The following is a 21,433-nucleotide window of genomic DNA, read 5'->3' on the forward strand; positions in this document are numbered from 1 at the left end:
CAAGTATCAAATTTCTTCAATATATTGTTTTGGATTATTTTACCATAAAAAAATCTGGTAACAGATATGCTGCTATCCTAGAGTACTCTCTTGACAATCGGCATGCCATGAAAACTTGCATAAGAAGGCAGCTGATTATGAAAAATTCATCTAATTGAATTTAGTATTACTAAATAAACTCAGAGCACTTGACCAGATTTGTAGACACTATTGATTCTAATGTGAAAGATGGAAAAGCAGTCCCCAAATTGCCTTGGAACAGACTCGAAATGATAGTAAAACAACATATTCAACTTTAATTCCTGTCTCATTGTTAATGGGAAGTTAGTTATGGTTCTAGTTAAATGTTGTAGAGAAAATAAGTATTAGCTTCTTTTCATAAAAGTACTCCCTGGATACTTATACTGAGGAAAACAAAAAACAATAGCCACTTAAGAATATTTGTTAAAGGAAGCTTTGACCCCTGCATCACATTTTCTTCGTATTTCCTTTTCTGTAAGGTATTGACTAATGAAAATTTTAACTAGAATAGGTAAGTATCCAATTCAGATTTATAATTGAGTTGTCTGAAAGCTACCTTTTTTCATTATGAAGGTACATATTAATGTGAATAAATATTCCTATTTGAGAACTTCAAATATGCAGATACAAAGATGTTCCAGCTATTTTTATCTTTTTAAGTATGCATTCTACATGAGAACATTTGGGTTGGTAGTAAAATAAGTAGTAATATCAAAATATAGTTTATTAAGTTTAAATTTAATTCTTTTGGAATACATAATTTCAAGTGATCAATATGTCCTCAACTCTAGTTACTCAAGCACACATTTTGGAGGTACAAAGAATAATATTCTTAAGGTAGTTTTTCCTTTTTTCAGGGTTCTTCCAGAGTCCTGGTCTGATTATTTTCTAAAGCAGTTTTTCTAAGGTGATAAACTGAACACATTACTTGCTATGTATTAAATTACTAGTACCACTAAATAAATTCTAAGTTCTTTTTTTTTTTTTTTTTGAGATGGAGTTTCGCTCTTGTTACCCAGGCTGGAGTGCAATGGCGTGATCCCGGCTCACCACAACCTCTGCGTCCTGGGTTCGGGCAATTCTCCTGCCTCAGCCTCCTGAGTAGCTGGGATTACAGGCACGTGCCACCATGCCCAGCTAATTTTTTGTATTTTTAGTAGAGACGGGGTTTCACCATGTTGACCACATTGGTCTCGATCTCCTGACCTCGTGATCCACCCGCCTCGGCCTCCCAAAGTGCTGGGATTACAGGCTTGAGCCACCGCGCCCAGCCCAAATTCTAAGTTCTAACAGCTTAATTCTAAAATCAATGTCTGGTATATTTGTGAGTTCAATTACATTGTGTCTTTCACAGCTGCCAAACCCAGAAAGGTATGTTACGGTTATAGCTTATCTTCTATTTTTCCCTCTTGGACTATTCCTAAAGGAGGAAGAACGATGCTCATTATATACTGCTTCATTCCTTTTTAAATTGCCACTACAGTGCTTTAGAGTTATACCACTGCTTCTCACACTTATGTGTACATGAGTCACTTAGGGATCTAGCTAAAATACAGATTGATTCACTAGGTCTGGGGAGAGGCCTGAGAGTCTGAATTTTTAATAAGCTGCCAGGTGGTGATGATAATGGTTTGTGGACCACCCTGTGAGTAGTAACTACACCTTAGAGAACATTAACCAAAACCTTAAGCTGAGCAAACTACTGAGCAGCAAATATTGACAACATTTTGTTCAAAAGAAAGTTCAACATATTTCTTTAAAAATTATGCAAAACTGCCCTCTTGTATAAACTAGATATTTCTTCAAAAATTAATGCAAAACAGCCCTCTTGTATAAACTAGAGTAGGGAAAAAAGAACTTGAAATTGCACTTTTATTTTAAAACAATGAAGTGTGATTATTGCTTCTTTTACTTTTACAATTAATACATGTTAGCATCTTACAAGTATTAAATTGATGATTTCATTATATATAAATATACAAATGGTTCAAAACTATCAAAAATGTTGCAATATTTATAAAATCCATAAAAATATTTTATTTTCAGTATAAAAATGGCAAAGAAATTTGAGTTTGAGGTAAAGAGACAGATTTAGGCCATCTAAAAGGGAAGACAAAGGAGAATGTCATGTCTGTATTTTGGAAAAAGTCAAAGAATGCTAAAGAGCTTGATCTGTTACTGCATTAAGACTTGAGACATTATACAGCTACATATACTATATAGTAATAAATAATATACAATGTAGACAGCACAGAAAGAGGGATTGAACCAGTCTGTTCAAGGGAAGGGTAGGATAAATAATTTTTTAAAATGCAGCAATCAGGGATTCTTGTGACTAATTTGTTTCACTGAAGACAACTTGAATCTTTCATGAACATTATCCCTTTAATCCTTGAAACTTTCCTTTGAGGTAGAGAATTAGGACAGACTACTGCTGAAAAGCAAGAGGCGCAGTGAGGCTAAAGCATCTCTTGAGAGCTGAAAAGAATCATGGAATTCTTTTTTTCTTTTTTGAGACAGAGTTTCGCTCTGTTGCCCAGGTTGCTCATTGTAACCTCCACCTCCCGAGTTCAAGCAATTCTCATACCTCAGCCTCCTGAGTAGCTGGGATTATAAGGATGTACCATGATGTCCAGCTAATATATATATATATATTTGTATTTGTATTTTTCATAGAGGCAGGGTTTTGCCATGTTATCCAGGCTGGTCTCGGTCTCCTGGCCTCAAGTGATCCTTCCACCTCAGCCTCCCAAAGTGCTAGGATTGTAGGCATAAGCCACCATGCCTGACCAAGATTCATGGAATTCTTGAACTTGTATTAACTGCTCTGCCAGCTCTTCTTGAACAAAGACCAATCCACTCTTCATGATTTGCTCCTCATGTCATCTTAGAATTCTAATGTGACTACATCCTTGGTTACCATATGAGAGTAAAATTATTTTAAACAAAACAGACACAATCAATTCAAACTTAATGTAGTCCAATACCACTTCATACAAATATCAGTTAAATCACACATAGTAAAATTTCTTAAAACTTTTAAAGTTTCAAATTCAAATGTTCCCAAATGTTTAATGATTTTGTCTTAAGGTACACTTGCAAAGAATTCTAACTGCTGCTATTACCTTTGTCCTTGCTGAAGGAAAACATTAGGAGAATGAGCTGTTTTTAAGCTAAATGTGTCTCCACTTGATGAATGTCGTGAAGGAGCTTTTCCACCCAAGAGTGATGTTTCTGCTTCTTTTATTTCCATTGCCCTTTTGTATAATTCAGCAGCTTTTTCAAAATCTCCTTCTTCATAGCTTTGAGAGAGAGAGAGAGAGAGACAGAGAGGGAGAGAGAGAGAGAGAGAGAGAGAGAGAGAGAGAGAGAGAGAGAGAGAGAGAACCTCTTAAAATGAGAATATAACCTCTTACCAATTCAAAATGACCTTACAGGATACAGAAAAAAAAGTTGTAAACATTTGCTAACTTCCCCCCTTTTCCATTGTATTCACTCAAGCAGACCAGTAAAACAATACCCAAACTCTTCTCCTTTCTTGCTTTTTTTTTTTTTTGAGACAGAGTTTCGCTCTTGTTACCCAGGCTGGAGTGCGATGGCGCGATCTCAGCTCACCGCAACCTCCGCCTCCTGGGTTCAGGCAATTCTCCTGCCTCAGCCTCCTGAGTAGCTGGGATTACAGGCACACGCCACCATGCCCAGCTAATTTTTTGTATTTTTAGTAGAGACGGGGTTTCACCATGTTGACCAGGTTGGTCTCGATCTCTCGACTTTGTGATCCACCCGCCTCGGCCTCCCAAAGTGCTGGGATTACAGGCTTGAGCCACCGCGCCCGGCCCAACTCTTCTCCTTTCTACCAGTATCAGTATTTTAATGTCTCATATGGATACCATTAAAACCATGTTGTAATGGAGACAGTGAAATTGCTAAGGAAAGTTAGGTATTCTCTGCTTCCTGAGAAAAATACAAATGAGCAAGCAAAAGTCAACATATACTTAATGGCAAATTCACTCTGAGGACAACAAATTACCCATATTACTCCCAGAGCCAGTTGCAGTGTAAAGCATCCTTCACTGTTTACCATGGTAAGTACATTCCTCTGCGAAATAGATCATGCAGACTTCCTTTCACTTCTGGATACTTCTTTAGTATCTCTTGAAGTTGATCAGCAAAAAACAACCCCTCCCCACTCTAAGAAAAGAACATTCAGCAATAAATATTTTGTGCTATTGTAAGACGAATTAAAGCTACTCCAAATAAAAGAGGCTGTATTAAGGAAAGTGAAAAAAATTCTTACCTAAGTACAGCTAAATTTTTTAATGTTTCTCCAACTCGAGGATGCATCTGACCCAGGCTATCCTCGTAAATCTTTAATGCTCTTTCATATAACGGTAAAGCTTCAACGTGTTTTTTCTTATTAAAAAAAAAAATGTTTACTTAAGTACACTGGGTTTCTGAAATTAATGTATTCTAGACTAAGCTAACCTACTTTGATTAGTACTTTAAAATGTTAATATCCTCCTAAAAGAGGGGAATAAGGAGAAGCAGTATAATAGAAAGTCAGATACTTAAGATTCAGCCATGGCTTGGTAACCATTGACCATAACCCAAAACTGTAAGCACAAACCTGTTCCTTTATTGCCCAACGGGCCCCACACCTGATTCTCGCCCATCATAATCAAATGCCACAGACTTAAATACAATATTATATAGAGGGATGCAGATTATCTCCAAAATTTTAGAAACTAAGCCTATGCTCTGAACTAAACACAGTGTTTTACACTAAGAGGAAGAGATCTTTTTACAAGTCTAACTTCAATAGTTTCTTAGGTACTAAAGGAAGCATTAGAAATAAATATCCTTAAATTGTCTTTCATTACATTTACTGTGCTATATCTAATTCATGTTTACCTATATTTTATATCATAAATTCATTTATTTATAAAGCATTATAATATGGGAACTTACCATTTGACTATAAAGAACAGCTAAGTTCACCAAGGCAGTAGCTACACTTGGGTGCTTTGGGCCAAAAGATTTCTGTCGAATTTCAACAGTCAATTCATACAAAGGTACAGCTTTGTCAAGTTTCCCCTAAAAAACAAAAGTTAAATCTAACGAAAATGTAAGGAAATAAATACTGTCTTATCAGAGCTTTCTCCATAAGTAAAATTTCATATTAAAGGGTAATTTTGAAGAAAAAAATCTCAGAAGCATTTCCTGTTAGCTTAATGATTAAGTTTATAGATAACTGAAAATCTAAAGCTACACTGTATATAAAAGCATTTTCTTTGATAATTCAGAAAACCCTTTAGAATCATCCACTATTACTCACTGTTTCTAGTGTAGTAAAAACATGTCAGCTAAAGTAGATTTACTATTGCACATAATTTGGAGACTGCATCAAAATAAAAACATTTCTTGCCAAATCCCTTCCAGATTTTTCTAACTACTTCATTTCAACTGAAAGTTGGGCAGAAATAGCAGCAATGTACCCTTCTTTCTAAAACATAAACTGTGGTGTCAGTATGACCAGTAAGGGTCCCACAAAGTCTAAAGACAGTCTACAAAGCTCCGTAACTATGCTAAATGAAAGCAGATTTCCCTGGAATGTTTCTTTTTTTTGTTTTTGAGAATAGCTATAAAAATTCCAAATATCACTCAGTATAGAACACTATGGCAAACAATGGTTACATTTAATTACAGGCAAAGCCAAGAAAGAATGAAATAAAAATGTTCATTTAATCAACTACAAAGACATCTCCTGATTTCTTATGTTTATGTTTCTTTACATGGCAAACTTAATATTGGTGGAATTTTAGAACTTCTGAAATGTAAAACAGGTTTGAATTAGAATGCTAATAAATGCATTTGCACTTGGAACGTATTTAACAAAAGTGAACCAGCATCTTAATTTACTAGTATATTATTTCAGAAAAAGAATCAATGTAACCAGCTAAGCATGAAATAATTATTTTTAAATGTTCTGGTCAGTTACTTGTTAAAAGTTAAATCATGATTTTTAAAGCTCATATAAACAATCTATCCATCATAAAGATAAATTATTTTGCTGATAGTAGTTATGGCTTAACTGATGTGTTACAAAACATGTAAGAATGTCAAGGATTACTTACCATTTTCTTATACAAGATGGCAAGATGCTTCACCGTATATGCCAAAGAAGGGTGATCAGGAGCTAATGCACGTCTCCGAATATCTAAAGCTCTTTCATAAAGTTCTTCTGCTTTATCATACTGCTTCTTTTCATTGCATAGAGCTGCCAGATTATTCAAAGACTGAGCACAGTCAGGGTGATCTGGTCCTAGAACTCTCTCTCTCATTTCTAAGGAACGCTTCAGAAACTGGTCAGCTGTTCTGTGAACACAATCCCCAAATGGCTTAAACTATCTATTCTCTAGAGGTGGGAAAACCGACCCCTAATTAAATGGAAAACTCAATCATCTTTATTCTTAGATTCAAGTAAAATGAGAGAGTCAGCTCAAAATCTTACTTTCCCCCTTTCCTAACCTTTTCTGTACCCCTTCTGACCTTTTCCTGATAATTTGAGGGCCTAAAATATGTGGATGACTGCCTCTTTTCTCCACTTCTGAAAGACAAACTGATATTTTCCAAAACAAACGTTTTATACTTTAAAAATTATTAGACCCAGGTCAAATATAAGATTTTGGCATTCACTCTTCCTCCCTTTGGATTTAGTACTAAATAATTTTTATTTTTCTCTCTCTCTCTCTCTCTCTCTCTGTGTGTGTGTGTGTGTGTGTCTGTGTGTGTGTCTGTATGTGTATGTGTGTAACCTTGAACTCCTAGGCTCAAATGATCCACCTTAGCCTCTCAAGTAGCTGGGACTACAGGTGTGTACCACCATGTCTGGGTGATGTATTAATTTTTTTGTAGAGTCAGGGTCTATGTTGCCCTGGTTGGTCTCAAAGTCCTGGTCTCAAGTGATCCTCATGCCTCAGCCTCCTGAAGCTCTGGGATCACAGGCATGAGCTCTCATGCCCAGCCAGTACTAAATAATTTTTATCAAAAGAATAAATCATTATTTTTTACATAAGTTTCTGTAAGTGAACTAAAGATTTACTATACTTTTCTGACATCGAAAGTTTCAAATTTGTTATATTTTTCTGATATCTGAAAGTTCAAATATACTTCTTTTTCATAACATGTCATTTTGAATATTTTAGCCCAAATAAACTGACAAATAAAACTAGAAACTATCTACATTATTTATTTTCCATTAGTCCCAAGTTGCTTCTCCTGTGAGTTCTCATGTACAACAGCCACACAAACTCACTTTCATAAATACGTAAAATGCACCAGGGCAACTACAGAGTAAGTTTTTAGTTAAGAAACAATGTGAAAAGAAACACAGCAGAGAAAATGGCATGGTCTTCAGGTATGTGTATAGTCATTATATAACATTCATACATGAAATTTGGCATGGTTTTTATCAATTTGTTTCTAGCTTTAGACTTGATAAAAATGTAAAACAACATTGCACCAAAGAGAAAATGATTAACCACATAGTACTCACTCCAGGTTATTTTGAAGATAGTAGAGAACACCCAGTTCATTGAGGGTCCGAGCATTATCAGGTGTGTCCTTACCTAATGTAAGCTCTTCTAACTGTAGAGCCCGTCTACGTAAAAGGGCAAATCCATACTGCAGCAAACATGAAAAATGAAAAGCAATTACTAAGTAGGTGCAATCCTTGATTTTGAAACAATATATGAGGGTCCTAAAAAATCTTCCTTTTTTCCCATTTAATCTAGATAACGATTATTTTAAGTATCACACTAAATTAATGATTATTCAAACACAAATATTTCCACACGGCAACACATTCTAAAATTCGTTAAAAACTATTTCATGAAAATGATTATATTTTAGAAAGTAAACTATATCTCAAAGTGCTTCAATAAATATTAGAAAATAATTAATTTGCAGATATTTATCAACCCCATAGGTAAACACATAAACATCAGGTCCATAAAAATGCATGGAGCATTTTAAGGAAATATGCTACACAGATAGACTTTATCAGCAACTTAAAAAAATGAAAATAACTTTTATTGTGTGTTTAAGGGGAAGGCGTTCTTCACATTTGAACATAACACAAAATGTTAACTTAATTGCTTTTATTCCTTTTTCCAACCCTTTAAAGAACTGAGGTAGCTTTAAATCCCATCTTTCAAAGCCTAACATTCACATGAACTTTAGAGTTTCACTTTTTTAAAGTCTAAGTTGTACTTCTTAGTAATATGATATTTTAACACATAAATAAAAAAAGAAAATGTTAACCAGTTCTTTTCTAAAGAACTGTATGATTTTAAATCTAAAGCTCTTAAACATGTGGGGTGTATGCAGTTATGATGCTGTTTTCCTCTTATGTTCAAAACACAACACAAAAGAAATGTCTCCTTACCAAGTTGCCTTTTTTCTTTATAGCTTTCTGACGAATTTTAAAGGATTTTTTCCTAAAATGATCGGCTTGTTCATATCTTAAAAAAAATTACAGTAAGTCAAACAAAAGAAACATATTCAAAGTATACTTCAGTGAAATGAAAGCACTCTTTTCATAGTGTAAAGTCTTTTTGGGCTATTAAATACAGCATTTTTCTAGAAATAATAATCATATGACATTACAAATCCCTAAGAAACCCTTCATAAAACAAAATATGACAAAACACTAAGATACCTCAGTCTATCATGAATGTTTTCCCAACAAAAAGTTCTGTTGAGTTAAAGAAAATCTGACAGGTGAGCATCGTGGCTCACACCTGTAATCCCAGCACTTTGGGAGGACAAGATGGGCAGATCATCTGAGGTCAGGAGTTCTCGACCAGCCTGGCCAACACAGTAAAACCCCATCTCTACTAAAAAAAAAATATATATATATATATATATATATATATATACACACACACACACACACACACACACACACACACACACATATATATACACACACACACACAAATTAGCCAGGCATGGTGGCAGGTGCCTATAGTCCCAGCTACTCAGAAAGCTGAAGCAGGAGAATCGCTTGAATCTGGGAGGCAGAGGTTGCAGTGGGCCGAGATTGCACCACTGCACTCCAGCTTGGATAACAAGAGTAAAATTCCATGTCAAAAAATAAAAAAAAAAGTCTAGTCCTCTAAGTAGCTGACATTTAATTACCTTTAATTTAACTCATCCTGAATCTCTAAAGGGCAACCTAACTAAATGAAAATCCAAAATTTTTGTTTGCTATGGCATACTAATAGTGTTTAACCAACAACTTTTTCTGCATAGGCTAATTTCTGGTCAAGTATAAATGTGAAATTAACACAAAATTTGTATGAAACAATACTTCTAGAAGTTAAAAGAAAAAAATCCATTATGTGTCACTTATGACAGAACAAAAGAAATAATTTCTAATAGAGGAAGAGATCCTATTCAGTGGGACCTGATAGATTAGAAAGACTTTTTATTATATCAGAGATAGGCAAGCTTGTTCTAGAAAGGGCTAGTTAACATTTTAGGCTTTGTGGGCCATATGGTTTCTGTTCCAAGTAAGGAACTCTGCCACTGAAGCACAGAAGCAACCACAGACAATATATACCTGAAAAAAAATTTGACTGTGTTTCCTTTAAACCTTATTTACAAAATCAGAGGTGGCCTATGGACAATGGTTTGCGGTCCCTGTAAAGGTTGAGCATCCCTAATCTGAAAAACCAAATTCTGAAATGCTTCAAAATCAGCAGCTTTTTGAGTGCTGTCATGATGCCACAGGTGGAAAAGTCTGCACCTGACTTCAGGTGACAGGTCAAGTGAAGCCACACAACAAGTCAAAACCGTGTTTTATGTACAAATTAAAACTAGTACACAAAACTACTTTCAGTCTATCTGTATAAGGTATATATGAAACAGAAATAAATTTCATGTTTAGACTTGGGTTCCATCTCCAAGACATCTTATTATATGTATGCAAATCTTCTGAAATCTGAACAAATCAAAAATCCTGAACACTTCTGGTTCTACATTTGGATAAAGAATACTAAACCTGTATTAGTAAAGCACTCAAAGTTAGTCAGTGAATGAGTCAGGATTCAAACCCAAGACTATATGACTCGAAAGTCCATGTTCTATCTTTCATGCATCTTCAAACAGAGATGAATCTTATAGTTCTAATTTTCTCTGTGTACCACATGAAGACTAGGCATAGGGCAAGGAAAAGCACACAGTGTTAACAAAGCCTACTCCATAAGTACATTAAAACTGTAATTTCCTTTCTTAGAATCAGATATTACTGATCTAAAAAAATCTTACTTATTTTGTTTCTGGTACAAAGTTGCAAGTGCCTCAAGTTCACGAGCAGTGTATGGATGGTCTGCACCATAAGCATTTTCCGAGATTTCCAACGCCTGCTTATAAAGTTGTTCCGCATTGCCAAACTTCTTCCACTGCACGTACACACTGGCTAGTTGGTGGAGGGACTGGGCTACTCTTGGGTGATCTGGATCTAAGGCTGTTTCTCGAATTTCTAAAGACCTCTGCAAAGGTACTACAGCCTTGGGGGAAAAAGGGTGAAAGGCCAATTAAAGTGAGTAAAATGCTGTAAGATCTGTCGTCCGATTAAATATTAAAGATTATAGCACAACAAATGAAAACTACATTAACATCTGGGAAAAAGAGAACAGTGAACACAAAAAGCCCACCTGTCTCTGGCTTGCCATTGATGTGCTGAGCTTACCTGACTGAGAAGGCCTAGATCCTTGAGAAATCGCCCCAAGGTTTCATAAAGATCAGCTAAGCAACTCATGTTCTCCTCGCCTTCGCAGTTTTTCTCATACTGCTTCAATGAATCAAAGTATTCTGTTGCCATCGCACTTTTGTCTTTGCCAACAAACTGCCAATAACTCAGCAACTCGGCAAAGTGTCCCCTGTTTCAACAAATAACAGTACTTTAATGAAAAACACACTTTAATGTCCACTACAGAATGAAAATTCCAGAATTAATAAGAATTATTGACAATTGATTAGTAGGCAAGTACTGTGTAGTGAGGTAAGACTCAGACCCCTATCGGAGTTTCACCACTATCCTATCTGTACGATCTTGAGCAGGCTGTCTGACCTCTTAGACCTCATCACCGTTGTCTGCAGAAATGGGGACACTACCTGCCTCGGCTGGTACTGTAGGGGATCATGGCACACAGTAAGTACTCCACAGTGTTGGCTGTTATCCTTAATACCATCATGGCTACTCACCAATGGGAATCTATCTGAATCCTTTTTACACATTTCACAATATGCAGTCAACTGCTGAGTTCACTCTCAAAATTGTTTTAAGTATGGAAATTCAAAGAGAAGAAACTAATGAAAAATAAACCATCATAGAGTATCTACTTTGCATTTTCACCAAGAAATTGAAGGACAAAAGTCAGCTTATTCATCTGTAGGTGATTTTAAGACATATGGGAGAGCTGGTAAACTAAAAAACAAATCTGATTTCAAAGGAATAGTAAAAAATTGGAATGGAGATCAGAAATAATTTAAGAGATGCAACAAATAAATTGAGAGTTCATGTAGGAGCAAAATTAATTAAGTACGTATTTTATAAGAAATATTTAAATTGGCTGGGTGTGGTGGCTCATGCCTGTAATCCCAGCACTTTGGGAGGCTGAGGTGGGTGGATTACGAGGTCAGGAGATGGAGACCATCCTGGCAAACACAGTGAAACCCTGTCTTCTGTATTTTGTAAAAATACAAAAATTAGCCAGGCATGGTGGTGCATGCCTGTAATCGCAACTACTTGGGAGGCTGAGGCAGGAGAATTGCTTAAACCAGGGAGTTGGAGGTTGCAGTGAGCCAAGATTGCATCACTGCATTCTAGCCTGGGCAACGACAGCAAAATTCTGATTAAAAGAAAAAAAAGCATCTAAATTTCTAAGTAAGGAAGAAAAAAATACAACCCTCATGAAGCTTAGTAGGTTACACAGTTGGCTCATAAAAAGGTAGTTCGGCCACTGACAAACTAGAACATATCAAAAGAGACAAAAAGAATACATTTTTGAATTAGGGTAATTCTTTCTTTAAATTCAGTACCAGACATAGAAGATAAACAAACAAACAAACAAAAACAAATAAATTCAACACCAGACAGATTCTATTTGGAGCTCAGAGTCTGGTTTGAAGGGGACACTTTCAGATACCTGAAGGCCGAAAGAAGCAGACATCATAAACCACCTCTCTGGGTGGTTTAGATTTAGACCTGCTTAAATCTAAGCATAAGATATAAAGTTGAACCAAAATCATTCCAGCTCTGATTTCATAAAGCAGCAGTACTCTATGTTTTTCTCTTGGGAAAAGTAGATCTAATAGAGATCTGTAAATTCTCTGAAGATTTCTCCTACACTGTATGTATTTCGGAAACCTGGACTAATTTTTAAATTTAAAATGCCACTTTTTCTTTGTTAAGTGGAACATGTTTAAATCTCTCTTCCTCGGGAAAGATGTTCTGTAATGTTTCTTACCTTTTATAAAGGTTTTGAGACACAAAGAGATTAAGAAGGCAGTCATGCAGCTTCTGTTTACTTCCCTGCTGCTGAAAAAGCCATGGGAGTTCATCTGCACTTCTCCAAGTCACTCTGTCCTGACTATCAGAAGAGAAGAGACAATATTCAGTATCTTTCTACAGACAGACTGCCTCAAAAAGTCTTCAGATAAATGTTGAAGGAAGAAAATTATATTTAATATATATATCTGACTCTTTAAGTATAATTTAATATTTAAAAAGTTAGGTCAAAATCTTGAGACTTTACCAATCTACGAAAATAAATTCAGTGATAGGCAGAACCATCAACCAAACTCTAAAAGTATTTTCCTAAAACTGAACTATTTAAAAAAACTCTCAATGGACCCATATACACACATATAGATACAAGGACACAAACTACGGGAATAAAATAAAAATAATAAAGTGATTCTACATTGATTTTACTTCCTTTTTTTTTTTTTTTTTTGAGACGGAGTTTCACTCTTGCTACCCAGGCTGGAGTGCAATGGCTCGATCTTGGCTCACTGCAATCTCCACCTCCTGGGTTCAGGCAATTCTCCTGCCTCAGCCTCCTGAGTAGCTGGGATTACAGGCATGCGCCACCATGCCCAGCTAATGTTTTGTATTTTTAGTAGAGACGGGGTTTCACCATGTTGACCAGGATGGTCTCGATCTCTTGACCTCGTGATCCACCCACCTCGGCCTCCCATAGTACTGGGATTACAGGCTTGAGCCGCCACTCCCGGCCCCGATTTTACTTCTTTAAATGTTTAACATTAAACATTAAAAGACAAATCATCTTTTTCTCTTTTGACATTAACAGAATATGCAGAGGATTTAATCTTTTTTGTAATAATTAAATTTTTATACTTTAAGTTGTAAGCTAAGAAAGAGAAATAAGGACACAAAGGAAGAGTATGTTGCAGAAATCACAGAAAAACAATAGGAACATTTACAATACCTTAGCTGCAAGGTGAAATAATTGATTAGCTTTTGCCTGTATGAAGCAGCAACAGTAGGGCCTTCCAGATACTCCAGTCTCACTGTTTCCCAAGCCTAGGGAGGAAAAAAAGGAAATACTGACCTCTATTTTATGTAAGTCACTGTACATCTAACAAGAGATTTGCAAAAAAGAACTTGTAATTATATCTATTTGATAGCTCTGTAATAGAAATGTCACTTAAATGTTTTTAAATTTAGGACATATTTATTTGACAAACTATCATTAGAATAAGAATTCCTGTACTAATATTTACGAGCTCAAAACATAATTCAATTCAAACTTTAGTTACTACATTAAAAATCTCACAACTATGGAATAAAAAGTGACTAAAAAGAATAAATTATATTCAAACAATACACAATAAAGAAAGGGAAAAGATAAGGCTGTGAAATTGCAAAGATATGATACAGCATGCTCGAAATCAACAGATATGTTACAGCATGCTCAAATGAAAGACTTCATTTGCAATTGTATACATATATAAATCAACTGTGTCACTGCAGATGACAGGAATTATATTAGCCAAAACTTCCTAAAGATATACTTCTATATGCTAAACATCTTTCTAGTACCTCACCAGGATCAAGAACCACCTCAATTAATTCTCTTCACAACCACTTTGGTAAACTGGCAAAGTCTGCCCAGGGCTTAGAATTTGCCCAAGTTTACATAGGTATTAATCCATGAAAAGGAGGCTGAGTGGCTTACAGAGTCCAAACTCCTAAAGCATATACAGTCATGTGCACATAACAATGTTTTGGTCAAAACAAACTACATATATTATGATGATCCTATAAAATTATAATGAAGCTGCCCTATAACAGGCATACCATTTTAAAACTTTTATACCTCACTTTAACTGTACCTTTTCTGTGTTTAGATACACAAACACTGTACAGCAACATGCTGTGCAGGTTTACAGCCTAGGAGCAATAGGCCATATCATATAGCCTACATGTGTGTTAGGTTGTGCCATCTAGATTTGTGTATGTACACTCCACGATGTTCATACAATGATAAAATCACCTAATGATGTGTTTCTCAGAACATACTCCCATTGTTAAGAATTGCATGACTGTCTGGTAATACCAGCATTTCAATGAAATATAACTGAAAAAACATTTTTTCTGTTCAAGAAATAAACTACCTTTAAGAAACTTTTTTTGATCTTTTGTGTCTGAGAGTTTTTAATTTTTAAAACTGTACTGTGGTAAGAACACGTAATATGAGATCTACCCCCTTAATAAATTTTCAAGTGGGTACCACAGTATTGCTAACTACAGGGACAATGTTGTATAGCAGATCCCTAGAATTTACTCATCTGGCAGAAACAATCTTGCCACTGCACTCCAGCCTGGGTGACAGAGGAGACTCTGTTAAATAAATAAATAAATAAATGCGTGCCTAAAATAACATTACCTGCAGATGTTGAAACCTGAGCAAGCCACAACCATAAGTCAACAAATGCATTTTGTGTAAACTGTGAATAAGGGAGGTCAAGAAAGTCCAGGACATCTCAGGATAGAGTTCTATCAATTCTGATTCACTCACACCATTGTGACTAACACTGACAAGGCAGAGAATCTAGATAGAAAAACAAATTAACAGAAATCACAAAGCATCTCTGTAAGTAACTAATAGCCATTAACATTTCCATAATTCTTTTAAGCCAATTTTCTAACAAAACTTTTAATTCAAATGATTTAATAAATCAAGAAACAGATTTCTTAAAACTCACTGTCCCAAAGGCATTAATCAAGAATAAGATAGTCCATCTATAAAATCTAGCACACCAAAGATAAAACTCACATAGAAAAAAGCGTAGTGAAAATTAAAACTGCATAAAATGTATTATTATAATTAATGGCAGAATTCCAATTCCAGAAAGACAGTTGAAGAAAACAGTCCTCCTATTACAAACATCTATGAATATCAGACACATTTCTAAAAGCACAGTTGAGCCTGGAAAAAAAGAAAAGGAAATCCTCCAACTGCCCAAAATGAATAAGAAATTGAAATTGGAGTGCTGAGGGCTGGAACTACTGTCTACAGGGGCAGCGGAGCTAGAGGACAGCAGCAGCCCCTAGGAACTTAAGGGCTTAGGTTTTCTTTTTTTTTTTTCTCTTTCTTTTTTTTTTTATTGCATTTTAGGTTTGGGGGTACATGTGAAGAACATGCAAGATTGTTGCATAGGTACACACATGGCAGTGTGGTTTGCTGCCTTCCTTCCCCTCACCTGTATCTGTCATTTCTCCCCATGCTATCTCCTCCCACCTCCCCACCTCCCCGTCCCTCCCCCATTTTCCCCCAACAGACCCCAGTGTGCAGTGCTCCCCTCCCTGTGTCCATGTGTTCTCATTGTTTAACACCCGCCTATGAGTGAGAACATGTGGTGTTTGATTTTCTGCTCTTGTGTCAGTTTGCTGAGAATGATGGTTTCCAGGTTCATCCATGTCCCTACAAGGGACGCAAACTCATCGTTTTTGATGGCTGCGTAATATTCCATGGTGTATATGTACCACATTTTCCCTATCCAGTCTATCATCGTTGGGCATTTGGGTTGGTTCCAGGTCTTTGCTATTGTGAACAGTGCTGCAATGAACATTCGTGTGCATGTGTCCTTATAGTAGAATGATTTATAATCCTTTGGATATATACCCAGTAATGGGATTGCTGGGTCAAATGGGATTTCTATTTTTAGGTCCTTGAGGAATCGCCACACTGTCTTCCACAATGGTTGAACTAATTTACATTCCCACCAACAGTGTAAAAATGTTCCTGTTTCTCCACATCCTCTCCAGCATCTGTTGTCTCCAGATTTTTTAATGATCGCCATTCTAACTGGTGTGAGATGGCATCTCAATGTGGTTTTGATTTGCATTTCTCTAATGACCAGTGATGATGAGCATTTTTTCATATGTTTGTTGGCCTCCTGTATGTCTTCTTTTGTAAAGTGTCTGTTCATATCCTTCGCCCATCTGTTTAATAAGTGGTGTTGGGAAAACTGGCTAGCCATGTGCAGAAAGCAGAAACAGGACCCCTTCCTGACACCTTACACCAAAATTAACTCCAGATGGATTAAAGACTTAAACATCAGACCTAACACCATAAAAACCCTAGAAGAAAATCTAGGCAAAACCATTCAGGACATAGGCGTAGGCAAGGACTTCATGACCAAAATGCCAAAAGCAATGGCAACAAAAGCCAAAATAGACAAATGGGACCTAATCAAACTCCACAGCTTCTGCGCGGCAAAAGAAACAGTCAGTAGAGTGAGTCGGCAACCAACAGAACGGGAAAAATTTTTTTGCAGTCTACCCATCTGACAAGGAGCTGATATCCAGAATTTACAAAGAACTAAAACAGATCTACAAGAAAAAAACAAACAAGCCCTTTCAAAAAAGGGCTTAGGTTTTCACACCCACTGTGAGATGGACGGTGAGCCCTTAAGCCATGTGAGGCAAGGAGTTGGAACTAGATTTCTTGTCAATACCAGGACCTTTGAAGGCCTCTGAAGGACCTTCACCCTCAGTGAAGGGGTGCATGAGAAAAACAGCCCACAGACATGGAGAGAATACAAAGAAGCTTGTGAGCTTGGAGTGGGCTGAGAAGTCCAAACCCTGGGAACCATAAAACTGAAAAGTTTAACATAAAAATGGATCCAGGTTCAAACTATGAGGTTGCTAGATATACATTTTCAAAAACCAAAATTGAATACATCAACAAAAAACTAAAATGTTATTTTAATTACAAAGCACTTAATTCTAAAAATATATATGGAAAATTAGACAAGGCAATTGTGAAGAATAATCATAAAAGGAGATTTGCCCAAGTAACTCCCAAAGCTCACTTTAAAGTTCTAACAACTAAGCCAGTGTGGTATTGGCAAAGAATAGGCAAAATCAGAAGAGGAGAGGCTAGAAACAAACTCACATTTATCTGTGAGCTTGATATTTGTCAGGTGGCACTGCAAATGAGCAGAAGAGATGTATTATTTAGTAAAAAGAACAATTATCCACATGACAGAGGATTAAAAAGTAGATTCCCTCCTCACAAAATAAATAAAAAGGTAACAATGAGACTTAAGGACTTCATACATGAAGAACAAAACTGTAAAACTTTTTGAAAAAAATTATTTGTGTGTGTGTATATACAAACATGCATATATAAATATATATACATATATATGAAATAAAGCTTACTGTAATGAATGACAATAACACTATAAAGTTGAAAGACAAGAAGAAAACAGGAAAAATACATTCATTTGCAAATTTTATAATAAAGGAGTTGTTTTCAATATGCAGAACATTGAAGACACCTACAGATCAATAAAGAAAATGACCCAATTAAAAAATGGGTAAAGACTTAAACAAGCAATTCAGCAAAAAAAGAAAACAAGGATTCAATAACATCAAAAATGATAATCAGGACAACACAAATTTCCACAAGCATACTATGGCTATCAGCATTCCTGCATATGCCTGAAACATATTTACGCACAAAGTTTAAAAGAATTGTTATTTACCTGAACTCATACACACACAAAGCAAACTAACATTCCTTCTTATAAGTGTATTACATTTTACCTGCTTCATTAGTTCTTTATCCACATCATTTGCCATGGACTCCTGGATGGAGTGCAGAACAAGCCTATACAATGAAACAGTATCTTGACACTGGAAACACTGATGAAGGATTTTATCTAAATTGTTTGCTCTCCCAGCACTGTTGGAATTGAGAAGAGATTTAATTTTTTTTTTTTTTTTTTTTTTTGAGACAGAGTTTCGCTCTTGTTACCCAGGCTGGAGTGCAATGGCGCGATCTCGGCTCACCGCAACCTCCGCCTCCTGGGTTCAGGCAATTCTCCTGCCTCAGCCTCCTGAGTAGCTCGGATTACAGGCATGTGCCACCATGCCCAGCTAATTTTTTGTATTTTTAGTAGAGACGGGGTTTCACCATATTGACCAGGATGGTCTCGATCTCTTGACCTCATGATCCACCTGCCTCAGCCTCCCAAAGTGCTGGGATTACAGGCTTGAGCCACCGCGCCCAGCCGAGATTTAATTTCTTACAGACTGCCAACATCTGTGAAAAATCTGAGGTAGAGTAAAAGCAATGTGCATTCTATTTTTTGTATTGCAACCAATAACAAATTCAATAAAACATGATACAGGAAAGTGGTAGTGTTATGGGCCTGCTAGAGTCATTGTGTTTATTTTGCTATGTATCATTTAATTCAGTGCAATAAACATATGCTGAAACCTACTATTTGTCAAGCAATTGCTATGCATTATGGAACATAAAAATGAGTCAGATATGGTTCTTATCATGCAGAAGCATGCCACCTACATACAGAAAGCAGGGAAATGATGATAAGTACTGTTAGTTAGCCATGCAAATTAAATTTGTGTGGAGCCAGAATTTTGAAAACATAAGGCTAAAGAAAATCATTAAGTAGGAGGGTTTGCTTTAAAATATTACACAATATTTACCAGTTTTTAAAAATAGTATGAAGATGTACAGAGAGAAAAAAATAAAGGGCTCATGATTCCTTTAAAATAGATACTTTCAATGAACATTATTAAAAGTATGAAAAATGACTCACACTCTTGAATCATACTCATTGTATCACTGATGTTCACAGAGGCCAGATGTGTTGTCACAACTAAGTGGAAAGGATGGTGGAGATATCACGGCCAGGCTGGGCACGGTGGCTCGGCTCACATGCTATAATCCCAGCCCTTTGGGGGGCCAAGTAGGCAGATTGCTGGAGCCCAGGAGTTCAAGACCAGCCTGGCAATCATGGCAAAACCCCACCTCTACTAAAAATACAAAAACTAGCCAGGCATGGCGGTGTGCTCCTGTAGTCCCAGCTACCCAGGAGGCTAAGGTGGGAGGACCACTTGAGTCTGGGAGGCAGAAGTTACGGTGAGCCGAGATCGAGCCACCGTACTCCAGCCTGGGTAACAGAGAGTGAGACACTGTCTCAAAAACAAAAACTAAGACGAAATACCGTGGGCAATGTAAAGTTTCGGAAGAGTTTTTTATTTCAGATCTGGTGTTCAAGATGAGAACATGGAATTAAGCTCAAGAAGTACTAGATTTGGTGTCTGGAAATACGTGTGCTAGAATCGCCACTGACGGCAATGAAAAACAAAAAATGTATTGATCTTTTTTTTAAAATCTCAGATTAAGAAAAGACAAAGTAGAGTGATGCTATACTGACGAAGAAATAAAAGTAGTAAAACATTCTAACGGTTGAGAATAGAGTAGGGTAAAGCTATACCAAGGAAATAAAAGTAGTGACACTCTAATGCTTATCTAAAGGCAGATTACTAATGGATATCTAAAATAGAACTATTTTATAATAAAAAGTTTATCAGGATTTAAGAAAAGAGATAATTAAAAATTCCTACCTACATATCTACCTCCTGATATTCAAGGACACCTGAAATAATATTCTAACCCTCGGTTGCTTCCTTCAGTTTCCCAAAGCTAGGGCCCACAAATGAGGGCGAGGATGGCTTTCTCTTGCACCCTCCAATATGGAACAGGTTAGTGTGAAGAAAATTTGACAATTTTATCAAGTTCTGACAATCATAGGCTACTCAATCTTCACTGACAAGTCATCTTCTCACAAATGTTAGTATCAATATTTAGAATCAGAGTGGCTCAAGAGATTGGTGTAGTTGATCAGTTCTCAATTTTGCAGGGTGAGAAAGGGTCTGCAGCAAGTACAAAACATGCAGATCATGTAAAATAACCACCACTTACCGTGCGATCATTTTGCCGAAAAGGGTGACATAAAGGGCATTGCAGGTTGTAGCAGAACGACAGTGTCGTTCTAGCTGCTTCTCCTGCACCAGTTTACCAAGAAAAACAAAACAGAAATACACAAACTGGAATTAAGTGGTCTTTACTACCCAGCCATCAACAAATACCCCAGCAGAAATAACACCGTTGCTGCCATCAGTGACATCACACTGCGTGGTGATAGGTCCCCGGCTGTGGTCAGCCTTCCAACTGCAGACCACAGATGTGGCCAGTAGGAAAATGCTTTTTTGCTTTTAAAATACCTGCTTAATATTATATAGTAAAGTAAACCTTAAGATGAAAATCTTTTTATTGCTTCTTCTCGGCCTGTCATTAGTTTAAGAGGGAATACCTTTACCAAAGTAATTACTAAACTCCAATTTTCCTTATGACAGAGACCCTATACTGAATTTTAAGTCTTGTGTAAGATGTCTCATAGGAAAGATAAGAAAGAGTAAAAGGTTGCATCAAAATTAAAAATACACACCTGCTCTTTACTCAGTTTGATGTCTACAGAGTGGCATTCTGCAATTATAATAGATTTTGCATCTTTCGGACTTAAGGGATCGAGATGAAGTGTAGGCCACAACCTTTTATTTAAAGAAAAGAAAAATGAAATTTAATAATACAGCAAGAACTGTAATTACCCACAACACAATTTAAAATCCACCGCAAAAATTAATTTTTATACTGCTTTTATAAAATCAGCAAAACTAATGTCTGTTAATCATATTAAGTAATTAATATAGCTAACTCATTCTAACGTGTATCATTACTTTCCGCAATGAATCACAACAAAGGGTGTTATAAGATAAACAGTGTATACACTAGATAGTTATGTGGTAAAATATTTCTAGTTCTATGTTCCATACTATCAGCAAAATTAGCTTGAGTACCTATGAGCAGTGGCACCAGACACAATTATTGTCCACAAGTACTTATAATGCAATTAAAACTTAACTATTACAGCGTACATTCTCAATGTGGAAGTGAAAACTGCACTTGTGGGAAGTGAAAAAAACTTACTTTTTATG

The 21,433-nt window shown here is 36.2% G+C and overlaps 1 protein-coding gene across 5 annotated transcripts in view; it reads right to left on the reverse strand.

Annotated features, from left to right (window-relative positions):
- Positions 1-37: 37 nt before the first annotated feature.
- The window catches only part of NPHP3 (nephrocystin 3), a 46,102-nt gene continuing 24,706 nt past the window's right edge, over positions 38-21,433 (reverse strand). The window contains exons 14-27 of one of the 5 annotated variants that reach the window (XM_074405457.1): positions 20,887-20,989; positions 20,361-20,443; positions 18,173-18,236; positions 15,003-15,167; positions 13,542-13,636; positions 12,558-12,680; positions 10,778-10,967; positions 10,354-10,595; positions 8,468-8,543; positions 7,577-7,704; positions 6,156-6,396; positions 4,990-5,115; positions 4,319-4,434; positions 38-3,323 (exon numbers count right to left, since the gene is read on the reverse strand). In XM_074405457.1, coding sequence (XP_074261558.1) covers positions 3,143-3,323; positions 4,319-4,434; positions 4,990-5,115; positions 6,156-6,396; positions 7,577-7,704; positions 8,468-8,543; positions 10,354-10,595; positions 10,778-10,967; positions 12,558-12,680; positions 13,542-13,636; positions 15,003-15,167; positions 18,173-18,236; positions 20,361-20,443; positions 20,887-20,989 — 1,933 coding nt within the window. In that variant the 3' untranslated portion in view covers positions 38-3,142. Of the gene's footprint in view, positions 3,324-4,318; positions 4,435-4,989; positions 5,116-6,155; positions 6,397-7,576; positions 7,705-8,467; positions 8,544-10,353; positions 10,596-10,777; positions 10,968-12,557; positions 12,681-13,541; positions 13,637-15,002; positions 15,168-18,172; positions 18,312-20,360; positions 20,444-20,886; positions 20,990-21,433 lie in introns of those variants that run through there. The other 4 variants (XM_010335806.3, XM_074405458.1, XM_074405459.1 and 1 more) reach the window with 4 other exon arrangements.

Source organism: Saimiri boliviensis, chromosome 9 (genome assembly GCF_048565385.1).
Source record: "Saimiri boliviensis isolate mSaiBol1 chromosome 9, mSaiBol1.pri, whole genome shotgun sequence".
NCBI lineage: Eukaryota > Metazoa > Chordata > Mammalia > Primates > Cebidae > Saimiri > Saimiri boliviensis.